Below are 14,660 nucleotides of genomic sequence, written 5' to 3' on the forward strand. Positions count from 1 at the left end.
CTCCTTGCTCAATTCACCACAGAGGACCTCACATGGTACCCCACAGCGTCCTCATTTTTGAACATATGTATTAATATAAATGTGCTGGAGACTCCAAGGGAGACCCCAGTCACCACCCAGGGCCACTTGTATTGATTTATGGAGAGCGTCGAGGCAGGGGGGCTGCTGTGAGATGGCGGTGGGGTTCATGGAAGTTATCTATTATTTGCCCTACCAGTACTGAGGTCTGAAAGCTGGCATCGATACTGAAGTCCAGATTGTAGTACCAAACCAACACCAGTCACACGCGACTAACACCTTGTGTAGGGTGAAGACAAACTGAAGTTTTAAAGTTTTACTGAATACGAAACATGCAAATATAAACATCCCGCGGGTCCAAATGTTTACTTCAGCGACTCAGTTGTGACCATAAGAGTGGCAGACAGAAGACGCCATCTTCTTCTTCTTCTTTCTGTCCCTCTCCATAAACGTTATACCAGCTTACACAAGTCACAGGTGCAAGGAGCTATAAAGGATAAACGTAGCAGCCATCCACTCACATATTGTTAAACCCGTTTTGTTCTATTTTAGGGTTGTGGGACCCTGAGCCACAGAGAACACCCACAAACAGGCCCAAACTGGAATTGGCGATTCACGCACGCGCACACACACACACACACACACACACACACACACGGAGCAGGCTGACTGATGACTGGATCTTCACTCCCGAGTGGGTGCGAGTGCTCATTTGTGCCGGAGTGGGCCGTGTGGTGGACTGCTACCCAGCTAGAGGTGGCTCCTGCCCTGTGCCCGACACTGCCAGGGTAGACTCTGCCCATGCCCCTCTGCCCCAATGAGCTTGAACTGGATTATGTAGATTTGGAAATGCTGTGTTATTTAACGTATAATTGGGAATGCTGAAACTGAAAAGGACAGGCAAGTTGAGAACATCAAAATTACTTTCTTTTTACTCATTCTGGTGTGTTTTTTAGAGGGAATTTTGATATTTGTCATAATATTTACTTATTTATTAAGCTTATTAAAAGCCAAATGTTACCCTGGGGACAAATAAACTGCAATCTATCTATCTATTCTATACTCTATCTATTATATAGCGCCTTTTCTATCCCTGTATCTATCCGATGCACAGTGCCTTTTCCATCTGTTATATAGCGTTAGCCTTTTCAAATCAGAAGTGTGAGGGCACAAGAGTAACCCCGAGGTGAACCGGTGCCCTTTCCAGAGTCGGCTCCTGCCTTCCACCCCACACTGCCCAGCCACCCCCCTGTTATGAAGATAGATAAGATCCCCGGGCTGGAGATCTGCAAGTTAGGCCCGCCAATCTTTATCATTTAGGGCAATTTCTGTCCATCCAGCACAGACTTGGGGTTTCGTTACGTTGGACACATTCAGTGTAAATATTTTCTATGTGCCATCATGAATTAATAAAATGCATTGTAATTTTTCATTCCAGCAGATGGCGCACTGCAAACATTAACACAGCTGTTGAGGCTCCTGCAGCAAAGGCTGTAGAACTGAGGTGACAGACAGACTGACTGACACTATAACTTCAAAAATCATTTAAATTTAAAGAGATCAAATATAAAAAGTGAATGGGAATGGTAGAGGGAGTAGCAGTCTCACGCACATCTACGGAACATTCTGGTGAACTACTCTGGTTAATAAAACGAGAAGAGGAGTGAATCACATAAATACTTCACAAAGTCTAACGTTTAAAAAGAGAGAATGCTGACCTCCTAGGCCCAGAGTTTGAGACCCCCGTGGTCAGATCATCGACGTCACAGTCAGTGGGCTCCAGTGGGTTCAGCACCACCCCACCCCTATCAGTCTTTTTGTATTTAGTCTTTTATATCCTTCAGTTTCCTTGACTAGGTTATAAAGTTTAGCAGAACAAACAAAACAAGCTGAGTGGCCATGCAGCGGGAGCCACGACAATGGCGGACACTCGACCTCGTTTCCAGGCGCTCTGACGCAGGACAGGCCCGGCCAACACTCACCGATTTCGCTTCCACTGCCGCCATCCTGGATACTCCACAGGATAATGTTGCTCTCGGAGGCCACAGCCACCATTTTATCCTTGTCGCCATGAGGACCCCCGACCACTTTGGCATTCAGGGCGACTCGCTCGATTGTCCAGTCCAGGTAAGGGCTAGAGAAGACCTGCTGCCACCCTGACGACTCCTTTATCCTGTGTGGTTTCAAGATGAGAAGAAAGATTAAAACTGCAGAGCCATTTAAAGAGATTTACGGCAAACATTTGAATTGTGACTGCAGCACGTGGCGCTCCACAGTTTAACACACATGGGAAGGAAACACTCACTTGACTTTTGACTCCCTTTTCAGAGGTGAATCACTTCATTTCATGTTTTTAATAAACTAATGCAGCTTATGCTGAATGCCAACAGGGTACCCCGCGGTCCTGTGACCAAGTAATCCTGACATCCTCATTTCTTGTGCGTTTGTCACAACAGATCTTTATGCAAACTAGAAGATTAGCTTACGGGACCCCGAGTGAAAACACAACACCTCTTCTAAATCGCAGTGCAAGACATTTACGTAATAATGTTATCCAACATTTCCATCGTCAGTGTGAAAAATTAACTGCCCCCTCAGTTCCTCACTCAAAGAGCTTTTTATTAATAACTAGCTGTCCCCCGTGGCTCCGCCCATGTAAAGTGAGGAGTGCCCCGCCCAGCTCCTGACATCACGCTTACCCCTCCCCTCGGCCCGCAGCCTGTCTCTCGGATTAGCGTGAATATCTCGCTCCTGCAAGTGAACTCTGATTCTTAGCACAATGAGCAAAGTCGCAAAATCAACCGGAATGTTCAGGAAGTAGTTCTCTCGTGAAAAGCGGACAGATAGACAGATGGACAGATGTTGGATTTTATATATACAGAAATGCGACTTGGCCAGCCCTGTTCATCTAATCCTCACCATGACAGACACCTCAGTCTGAGCCATTATCTCCAAATGAAGAACACTTGAAAATGGAGTCAATCACCCCAGTAAAGCCAAAATGCCCCCAAGGGCACAAAGGTAATCCATTCAGGAAACCACAGAGGGGCCTACAAGAACAGCCAAAGAACCACAGACCTCTGTAGCTGCAGATAAGGTCAGAGTTCACAAGTCCAAGATTAAGAAAGACTGAGGAAAAAAATGGGAATCAGGAATAATTGGAAACGTCAGCGCTCGTCTCACACTGGCAAAGAAGCAATTGGATGATCCCCTCACGCCTTCAGGAATGAGGACAGACGAGTCCAAGGTAGACCTCGCCGGAGGACACGGGGGGCTCGCTATGCCTGCTGTTCGACTGTCTTGAAGGACTGAGATCCAAGTTTAGGAAGTCGTGATTACTGCTGCTGAAGATGCTGCCACCAAGTAGTGCAACTGTGGAGATGGGTGACAGACAGACATGAAAGGCACCATAGTGTGACTGACAGACAGATGTGCAAGGCAGTGTATGAGAGTTGGCTGGCTGACTACACAGACTGACAGACTGATGGACAGACAGACCAACCTTTACTCATCCCCAAGGGAAATGAAGACTTGACAGAAGCTTGGAACATAACACACAAAGACTTCTGGCTTGGATAAAACAATGTGAGAGCTGCTGCTGTCTAATAACTGGCAGGCAGTCAAGTGAAGTGGCTTTACTGTCATACCCTCCACACCCAGTATAGTGGCATACAGTGACACAGGGGGCAGCGTGGTGTACTGGGTAAGGCTTTGGACAATCCTGCCACTGTGTGACCCTGAGCAAGTCATTTCACCTGCCGTTGATCAGATTGGAAAGAATTGGAGTTAATTGTATCTCTCAAATGCCGTAAGTCATCTTTGGGCGAAGGCGCCAGCCGTGACTGTAATAACAGGCATGGTGGTGCTTTACATCACCCCACTGGTGCAACAGGTTTACATTTCAAGGGACCTTTACCAACTTGACCACAGCAGCACCAGCTTGTTGCGTGCACAAGACAGACCTGACACAGGGAAGTGAATTCAGGAAGTTTCTTCCCTGAATAAATAAAGTCCTCATTTAAAAGCTGTTATGTGTGTTCACTTAGGTTCCCCTTCTCTAATATTATGTTTTGTCTAAAGGTCAGAGGGCACTCATTGTGTTAAATATGCAAAGACTTTTTCCCAGCACTGTAATATGACGAGATCGCCACAATACCTGTAGCACACCACAAAATGGGCATAAGCTGCAACGATCCAGTTGTGGTGACCAGCCACTATTAGCACTTTACGAGGATCCACAGGAGAACCTGCAGGTGACAAAAAAACAAAGATGATGGTAAAGACAAAAAAGACCAAAAAACTCAAAGGTGCCATGTGGACCTTCAGCTCAGACCAGGGCGCTCCCATCACGTAGAGGGCCCGGGACGAGCAGAGGAGGTGAGACGAGCGATTCCTTCAGATTTGTTTACAGCGCCTGTAAAAACCTTCTTCAAAAGTCACCGCTTGGAGGTTCCCACATTTCATGGTCATACAACCTTGAATCCCAGAGGATTTAATTTGCCAGTTTTGGAACTGATCAACTAAAAAACAATTGTCAATGTCAACGTGAACAGGTCTCTACATGATTTAGAAATATAAAACACTACCTTATTGATCTCGCTAGTATTTCATGTGGCACATCACTGGCACTGCCCATTGGTTTAGAAGGCCCATCGCTAATTCAATGGAGGTCCCCCACCTGGAGTTTCAATTGATTGTATCTGGAAGGTCCAACTAGTGGCCAAAACCTACAGAATGAAGACCCAAAAAAAACAGGAGGTTCTGTGGCCTAATGAGACCTAATGAGACCAGAATGGAGTTTTCTGGCCATCAGACCAAATGCCATGTCACACTGAACATGATCAAAAACACAAAAAATGGCAGAGAAATAAAATAGAATCCATAAAAAAATGTGCCGTGTGTAGCCCGGAAGCATTGGATTGTGGGAATGCTTGTCTGCAGCAGACCCTGGAGGTCTTGTGAGGGGAAAAATGAAGGCAGCAAAATACAAGGAAATCCAAGAGGAAAACCTAAGGGGAGTCTGCAATAAAACCTGCAACTTTGGGAGAAGACGGCGAGCCCAAGCATGAAGCCAAACCTAGCGTGCACTGGAATGGCTTCCCAACATGAGTGTGAATGAGTCAAACGTTAGACTTAAATGAGTTAACGAGTGTGAAATGTAAATGCCATCAGCTTACACCACTGATCAGTTTGAACTTTAACATTAAGAGTCTGTGTCAAAACACCAAAATCATATCCGCTGCCATTTCACGTTTTAAATGTTAAAACTCCCAGGTGAGTGAAGACGATTTATGGACGCTGCACATTCAGTCAGGTTTGAAGACATACAAATATCACAACGAATGGAGACGAATCCCATAGTGCATGAGGGAGGACCACATCGAGGCTTTAGAAGTGCCAGCTGGCGGCCTCTGTATCTGAACTCCGCTTATTGAGCCAGGGGTCGGGCATGTCGGTTGAACGTATAAATAAGAATTCCGTACGTGTTACAATACAACGACTTCTACTAAAGTGTCAAACTGCACCTCCATCGTAGTTTGTATGATTACATATATAAATGCCGAGCTTTAAGGCCCTGCGCATGCTCAGTCAACAGTGCTGCACAAAAGCAACCAGAACTGAAGCCGAGGATCAGAGACGCCATGAACAGCAACACGTGCCAATGCTGCCATCAAGTGACCAAACCTCAACACTGCAAGACAGGCATAGAGCAATCAGGAAGAGCTTGTGACCTCACCGATCCGCGTGGGTCGCTCGGCAGCCCCTGCCAGTGGGGTCTGCGGACAAGTCCTGGAACTGCTTGCTTCTTGAGAGGTTTGGGAGGCTCGGTCTTCCACCGTGGAGGCTGAGGCTGCAGAAGGGCACACCTTTCGACTGGGAATTGCTGCCATGAAAAGAAAAGAAAGTGATGTTGCTGTGCAGAATGTCTGATAAATGAGAAACCAAACACAATGGGCAAGGTGGACAGCAAATATTCATATTAACGAAGTCCAACTAGGGGATTGATGCGATAGCCGAGTAGTCAGCCGGCTCATGCCGAATTTGACAGTAGCCCAACAAATTAGAGGGGCACTCTGTGTCATGAATGAAAAGCCCCTCATTGTCATCTTTGGTTAATACCGTGGTCGTCACTAAACAGCCCAGGCCATTTACTTTCATTATTAAACACATATTAACCATAACACGTATTATGGAGTTCAGCCAGAAGGAAGCAGGAAGCTTAGGTCTTCCTTGGTGACTCCTGCTCAGCAGCTTACCAGGAGGAGGAAGGTATCCATGGAAAAGAACGCTGCCACATGACGACCGTTCAAGCTCTTCACAAAGTAGCAGTCGTATTACTGAAACAAAGAGGAAGAAGTGATCAGCAGTACACCTCCATCATACCTCTGGGTCTCCTTCTAAGAACTGAATGATTCAATGCCATGCCTGAAACTGCCCCAGTCTGCACAGATCTTGTCCAACTTCAAGAATGTGCCACTTGTGTGATACTTGAGATCACAAATGTGTGTGTTAAGTCAAAGCAGCCCAATGTGCTGTGGCAGAGAGCAGAGAGGGAGGCTCAGAACAGCCTGCAGTGTGCTGCTTGATGACCTCTGGAGGTGCGGTGGGCATGGCTTCCGACTCGGAAGGTCGAATCCCAGCCCAGTTCTATTTGTTCCTGCATGCGTCTGTCCCCCCACAACCCCAAAACACAAAAAATCAAAAATTGGCCACACACACGTCTCTTCGAGCTTTAAAAACAAGAAGAAAACCTCCACACACACAGTGAGAAGATGAACACTCCGGGTAGCTGGTCAACGGGCAGGCAGTTGAACCTTCAGAACCCACCGAGTGCCCACGTGGTTTATAAGATCTGCAAAATCGATGTGTCGATGTGTTTGAATCAAAGTTGTGGAAAGCAAGCCTGAAGGTCAAGTGTAATACTATGACTTTAAATAAAATTAACGAGAAAACGGTTAATCTCAACATGGAGCTGACAGAAACACATACCTAATGGCGTAATTCCATAAAATTCAGCTTCATGACGTAGAACGTTGATATTCACCCCTCTAGACAGAATAAACAAAAGGATTGTCTGTTTTAAACGCATTCTCTTTTGGTAAGAATGACTTCTTTACTAAGGAATAAAGAAGATAAACACTGGACACCCAATAAACATCTCCAGCTGAAGAGCAAACCTCAAAGGAAATAATTACCTTAGGTCTAGTTCTTTGGTTCGAAGAAAATTCAAGATGGGGGCAAAGGCTGTAGGATCACGATCAATGAAAATCTGCAAAGAGAAACAAAAGTGAAATTCTAACAATCCAGAAGCCAGTGAGCTGCTCCGAGCCAAACACGTTTTCATGAGTCAACGGAGACAGCGGCCCTCGTGTTGATGTTTGAGCAGACGCATCAGAGTTCGGCAGCCATGGCGAGTTCATCCACAGTCCCCGCCAGTCTTCTTCCCTTTTCAATTCTGTTTTGGTACGTCAAACACACAAACTCGGACAGATGGGCCCGTCTTCCATTGGACTGCTCAAACACGCTCACTTCTCTTCTTTACTTGTGGTCACGCTGTATGCACTGTACGTCTGGCCGAGTGCTCGCCACTGGTCTCGCACACACTAAAGTAACCGGCCTGACGACATAACATAAAAATCAAACTCGTCTCACTTGGTTCACTGCAGAGCACAGTGGCCGACTCACTGGGCATGCCACCAGTATACACCATGACTGTCCGCAACTCCTTAGGCCGTGTAAATGAAGACTATGACTGAAACTGCTGGAAATGGCTTACCTTGTATGAAATGTGTTTGCTACGACTGGAACAGCGCACTGCATTGATTAAACACAAAAAGTAAATCTGCACACAGTCTCCATATTCTCTGCTATTCATGATACTAATTAAAGGCGTTTCCACTCTCATTGCCCGCTTGCTTTGTGCCAAATCAGACGATTAGTCTCTCTGTTTCAATCTCCTCGGTAGTTCAGATGTTCTTCACACGGTAAACTTTCGAGCGAACCACAAGTGACAACAAACGCCCCGTGGGTGTGCTGTGGACTTCATTCATTGGGCAGAATCGTCATGAAGATTCGACCAGAGCTGCGCTTGTGCACCGGCACATTTGAGATGAGAATACGGTTGACTTACCAAGCAGAATGTGTTTCATCTGATAGCTAGAAGAGAACATGGCAATGGCTTACTGTGCGCACTGCAGAAAGGAAACATCTCATCTGGGCAAGCTGTGCCGAGGACACGGGGTGATGTGCTTCAAGTTCAAGCAGACAGTAAGCGTATCGTGCAGGTTATGATGACACAAGTTTTGACTGTGGTATCGATGCCAGCTTTCAGGCCTCAGTACCGATTCCAAAATGGTTGAAAGGAAATCACAAATAAACAGCTGCAAACACACGCACTCTGCTGCACTCCACAAACTGCTAGCAGGAGTGGGGTGGTCTGGAGGTTCACTCCTTGGAGTGTCCAGTGCATTTACACAGACACATACGTTCAAAGGCCGAGGAGGCGCGCGTGGTGGGAGTTTCCCCTTGGAGTTCTTATCATGCTAACAAACAACAGGGCACAAGGTGCTGGAGAGCCACCATTTATGATTACGCGGTAATCACAATGGACCGAAACTGAGGCAATACACCACATTCGCAGTGGCTTCTGGGTATTTCACTTTGCTCTTAGTCGAAGTAAAGCTCAAACAAACAAGGCCGCACCATTGTTGAAGAAAACTCCACGGTTAGACGTCTTTGGGCAGAGGGAGTGAAACCCGCTGAAATTCACCGAAGGATGTTGGCTCAGTACAGAAGTGAAAACAGCAGGACTCAGCAAAAAGGTTAAGAATGGGCACAAACGTTTAACACGGGAAGAACAAATGTCACCGATGAAGCTCCATCTGGCTGACCATCACCATCGTGCACAGAAGCCCACATCAAAATGGCAAATGCTTTCATCAGAGAAGGCTGACGGATTACGCTGTCCACTAATGCTGCACATTTAGATATCAGCTACGGATCTGCCCACGCTGCAGTGCGTGATGACTTGGGGTAACGTAAAGCTGGCACAAGACGGGTACCCAAGAGGAGCTAGGATTGTTCTGACTGACTGGAAGTTGGCATTCAGTGTGGAACAGAGTGTGAAGAGACCCGAGCAATGAAGGATGACCAATGTCTACAATATCACCTTTAGGACTTTTGGTTTCATTTTCTCAACTTGTACTGGCTAGACCACGACACTTTACTCTCCGCCTTTTGTCCATTCACATTGCAATGTATGTTATATATACACGAATGCCATGCCCTTTATACTGTGTGTGTGTGTGTGTGTGTCTTTGGTTGGCATTGTTTGCTGTCCTGGGGGACACACGAAAATAAACTTGATGTTGAACTCAGAAAGCGTATGGAGGGCACAAAGGTAGACGTTGCTTGAAAAGAGTGAACACATTTCAAATGCAATCTGATTTGTTGGTGTCAAAGTTTGAAAAGTCTGCATGTTATATTAGCTCACATTACTTCAGGCTGGAATTAGGTTTCTCCACATTGAATGAATTGTGGGTTGTTCATCTCCTTTTAGCTTACAGTAGGTGTACCCACTGATTGATTTAGAACTAATGGTGCATCCAACGGGGATCTCACCACCTCCAGTATGGGTTCTGCTTCAAGGGAAGTCAGAAGAAACAAAAAGGTTTTAAAGGTTTTAACTTTTTTTTTCCTACATAGAAAACGATTCTTGCGTTTCCATCAAATTTGAAATAAACAACAGACTCTGGCTCAGAGCAACGCTAAAATGAAATGAAGTAAATGAATGGATACATGAATGAACAGATGTTGTGCTGCATGGCCATTAACTTTATGAAACAGAGCTGAGGAGGAGGAGGAGGACGACGTCGGGTCGAGCAAACAGCAGCAGCTATGGACGCACAACCTGAGGGCCGCATGAACAGCCGAACAAACAAACAAGAGGAAGAGCACCGCAGTGAAGCCACAAGCCACTAGAGGGCACTCTTGTTACATGCGATATAAAACAGGAAATGAGAACAAAGGTTCCCTTCACAAATTTCATGTTTGCTTTTTAATGAAACAAAACACTTTGAAAGTTAAAAAACATTTGGCAGCGCAGCCCCTTCTGAAGTATAAAACCACTTGTTCTTCCTCAAATACTAACGGTTAATTCAATTTCTCTACAACGTTGTTTTGAAAATGGGTGCCCCCCACCCCCCTTATAGAGATGGCACTGGTAATGAAGTCTAGCAATAAATAACTAAATAATGCCAAGCATGTCTTTTTAAAACAAACAAACAACGGCATGCCCGTTTTAAACTGAATAACAATGACACTGTACCCATTAAAAAGGCGCGCAGGCAAATTTGAAGTTGAATCACACTCGCTAAAGGCATGGCCACAAAAATGGCGCATGAATCTTTTAACAGAATCACAGGGAGTTCGAGCTCTGCTGCTTGTGTTGTGTTACAAATAATATTATGGACAGGGGGTTAAGAAGCGTGGGAGCGCATTCACGTGGTTATCTAAAGACCCCGTCAGATTTAGCTCTCTTAAAGAAATACTCCACCCAAAAATGACATCCTTTTAATGTTACTCACCCCATGTGTTTTGTAGGGATGGCTGAGAAAAGATTTTAAACTCATCCTTTCATAGAGCACAAGGATAACAAAATTTTATTATGGAAAACACGCCAATGGTAACCGTCGCTGTACAAAGGCAAACGACCATGGAATACAGAAATAGCTCATGTCACTCGTGTCCCCTAATTCACATGTCAAACATCCACAACATGGCACACACGTGAATTGTTTGCTAAAATATTATTTTAAAACATCAGCACACACCATAAACAGGAAGGGCAGTTCTCATGGGACTGAGCTTTGAATTGATGCCCCGCCTTTCCGCCTCATTCATTGGTCAGAAGTTCTGCCTCTCCCCCTCCGTATTCAATTTAATAACTTAATCTCACGTGAACAGCATTTCTCGTTTATGCCGTGTGCAGATTTTTCCCCAAATTAAAGGACCAAACAGGCCCAGAAATCTCTTTGAGCATCCAGGACTGTTAAGGCTGACTGATGTGCTGGCAAGGAACTTTAATGCCAACTAGCTGACTTAGTCCGCATTCGGGGCCTCACTCTACTGAACATGAGTAACGTTAATGACATTAATTAGGATATGGCCGAGGTGGACTGTGTAAGTACGGTGGAGGGTCTAAGACCAAAGTAAGAGAGCTACCAATTATTTTTCCAAAAGATTAGTTGCTCAACATGCAAACATTTTATTCAAACACTAGACATTAAGCGGGCGCTAGAGCAGTAGTACATAAACATTAGCAGGAACAGTCTGTATTAAATGGCAAGGGACCGTCTATTTTCTGTTACAGTAATACTGGCTTGTATGTGGCTGTGATATGCGTCACTGTATTGTGTGTCTTTAATTTCCTCTCGCAGTAATACTGGTTTGTATTTCCGTAAAATGCCTGTAATTTTCTCTGACAGTAATACTGGCTTTGATGTCCGTAATATGCGTTTAATTTTCTGTCACAACAGTAGGCAATCAGCAGAGTCTCCCCAGCAACTGATGTAATGTGTGGCGTGCAGCTGATAATCGTGACTGTGGCGTCTCTCCAGCAAGTACTGTGCAGGTCCCCAGCAAATATTTGAATCTGTGCTGGCGTGCAGCCGATTATTGTATGTATGGCGTCTCCCCAGCAAGGGATTTTATGTCCGCGAAAATAAATCTACTTTTAAAAGTCATCCTATTGTAATATCATGAAAATTCGTATATTTAGGAAAACCCCTTCAACGACTGACACTTTACCGGGCCAAGCTGACATCCTCAGAGTGAACACTTGCACAACCACAAACACTAATCCCACCTCTTTGGGGAAGCTGGTCTCCACGTCTCAGTACCCGATTGGATTTTTCGTGCCTTATATTTTAGGCCTTACCTCATTTACCAAAATCCGATTGGATCAGTCACGTGATATTTTATAGGTCCTGCCCTCTCTGTGTTGTGTGACGCATCAGGCGGCCTTTGAAGCATCGCACCGTGCCCTGCGCATGCGCACTTCACCAGAAGACACACACACACGGACACTGGACGCACACAGGGGTTTTATTAAAGAGGATGAAAGTTTAATTCCTGACCCGATGCTCTCCTTCATAACTGCAGTACAAAAATGCTCTAAAATGGCACTTGCCCAAAGAGGTGCATTGTAACAAGTCTCGCTTGGTATTGCAGCGTTAAGCTTAATACTTTCAAGGTGATCTCGACAAAAGTCAACGGGTAGAAGGCCGAAACAAAGCATCAAGAGAAGTTGCCTCCTAGGCACAGGTAAAAGATGCCATCTTCTCACAGACCGTGGCCTGGACTGAAACTAAACCCTTGTCCCAAAAACGTGGCAGTGCCAACTACTGCACTAGCATGTCATCGAGTTAGTAAAAACTCAAAGTAAGTGAACATTCATACTCACCGCTCCTGTCTCGTCCCTTAACGTTGAAATTCTTCCACTAAGCAAACTGTAAAAAGAGGACAAGAGGGATAAAGAGTCAGGTTCAAATGTGAAAAATCACAAGTAAAATGTAAAGAGCACAAGCCTATCAGGTTTAGGGCACGTAGTTTGATGAAACTCTCGGCTATCTCTGATTTAGCGGTGGTCACTCACACTCTAACAACTGATAATGTTAGGACCAGCACCATTTTGAACCGTCTGTAACTGTGACCTCAGAAGGTGCCCGTCGATGTATCTTTTCACATTACGCATTATGTGCCCACTGAAGTTTGTCCCGCCTTTCAATTGACTGTATGGTGTGCCCGCTGCCACTCTGCTTGTGTCGCTGTACGACTGTAACAGATGCCAGTCAGCTCTTACTTTTCTTTTATTAGGTCGGCTCTTCTTCTAACCCAACCACAGGGGATGCACAAACCAGAGTGTTTCTTCATGCTGGTCCCAGGCCTGGATAAATGGGGAGGGTTACATTAGGAAAGGCATCCGGTGTAAAGTTTTGCCAGATCAATATGTGGATAACAATACAAATTTCCATACCGGATCGGTCAAGGCCCGGGTTAACAACAAACGCCCGCCACCAGTACTTTTAACCAACAGGGTGCTGCCAGAAACTGGGCTGCTGTTTTTTTATGGTTGGTCGTTGTTTTATTAAAATGAAGATGCTGCCCTACTCCTCCTCTGACCTACCTGAACATTTCTGCTATCACCTCCCCAGTCGAGGTCACATTACGTGACTTCTAGTCGTTGGACTTGTCGACTGCAGTTGCTGATCTTGTTGCCACAACTGAAATCTCTGGACATGTCAAGTTTAGCAACTGTGTGATGAATTGTAAGCACAGCTGTTCCTGTCCCTTTTTGTGACAGCCAATGGCGTGCTGCCTGATGCAGTCATGATGCGATTTCACACATAATCTCGGCCCTTTTTTTTTTTTCCATTCTATCGTGGTACATAAAACACGAAACATCAGACAGACAGACCAGCTTCTCTTCTGTTTGTGAGGTCCAACACAGCCTGGCTGCTGCTTTATATGTTCTGCACTTCTGGCTGCCAGAGCCCGTTTGACTTTGTCAGGGTAAGTCGCTGCGTATGCCCGACTAGACGACTGACTTTCATTTTCCTCCAACTCACTAAGATTATGTAAATGAAGGCTGCAATGGAAAATCGGTGGAAAACTGACCACATGTGACATGGCCTTAAAACAACAAACCTGAGGGGTCCACCCCAGCTTTGTAACTGGACAACTGTCCCCCTCCGGTTCACCCCACAGCAATCGCACTTGTGCTCTCCACTTCTTTCAGTGCGCTCTACTCTCCATTCTCTCTCTCAGATGTCCAACAAAGACTCACAATTCACAAAGCTCGTGGACGTCATCGCCCCACAATAAGTCACCTCAGAGGTCTTTCTGATCACTCCAGCTGCTGGCACACAGCCCATTCGAGCCCACCACTCCCAGTCAACCTGCTCCTACAGTTCTTCTTCTGTTTTTCAGTAATCTTCTTCAGTTTGGTCGCAGTAAACATTGAGTGGCACCAACTGTACTTTTAACCCACATTTTATGCTGTCACCACTCAGTCCACCCTTCGCCTGTGGTTCACGTTTTGATTTATTATAGTTTGAGAACTTTCTATCATTTCCATAAGTCGAGTTTTGTTGAATGTCAACGTGATGTACAGAGGAGATGCTTATACACTGTAAAGAAAAATAATGTTCAATTTACGGTAAAATACTGGCAGCTGGGTTTCCAAAATTTTACTGTAATAAATAAGGTGACGATATTTTTAGGTCTACAGTATAATTTTGTAGTAAAAACTATTTGTTCTTTACAACAAATTCCAACAGAAGGGAATCAGAAATTCATGTTGTGTAATAAATATGCCAATCAATAAACAATACGTATTGTCAGGGTCAAACCCCAGTACACATCAGCAACTGTAAGAGCCAATCTTAGAAAGTTAAACTCCTATTAATGTTTGCATTATTTGAATAGAATAGAATTTCTTCCATAGTCATAGACAATGGTGTAGACTTTTCCCCCTATAAGTTAGTAAGAGACAGAACCTTCTTGCTATAACTGAGACACAGTGTGATATTAGAATTCAGTTGTGTTTAGAACTGGTCCCAGTAAAGACGGACTTGAGAGAC

At 45.1% G+C, this 14,660-nt stretch overlaps 1 protein-coding gene across 1 annotated transcript in view; it reads right to left on the minus strand.

Moving 5' to 3' along the window:
* Positions 1-14,660, minus strand: part of kctd3 (potassium channel tetramerization domain containing 3) — a 44,292-nt gene that overhangs the window by 25,796 nt on the left and 3,836 nt on the right. Inside the window, exons 3-9 of the mRNA XM_028820248.2 lie at positions 12,482-12,527; positions 7,215-7,288; positions 7,009-7,067; positions 6,276-6,356; positions 5,756-5,902; positions 4,175-4,265; positions 2,001-2,191 (exon numbers count right to left, since the gene is read on the minus strand). Of these exons, the coding sequence (XP_028676081.2) occupies positions 2,001-2,191; positions 4,175-4,265; positions 5,756-5,902; positions 6,276-6,356; positions 7,009-7,067; positions 7,215-7,288; positions 12,482-12,527 (689 nt within the window). The remainder of the gene's footprint in view (positions 1-2,000; positions 2,192-4,174; positions 4,266-5,755; positions 5,903-6,275; positions 6,357-7,008; positions 7,068-7,214; positions 7,289-12,481; positions 12,528-14,660) is intronic.

The sequence above is a fragment of the Erpetoichthys calabaricus genome, chromosome 15, assembly GCF_900747795.2.
Source record: "Erpetoichthys calabaricus chromosome 15, fErpCal1.3, whole genome shotgun sequence".
Taxonomy (NCBI): Eukaryota; Metazoa; Chordata; class Cladistia; order Polypteriformes; family Polypteridae; genus Erpetoichthys; species Erpetoichthys calabaricus.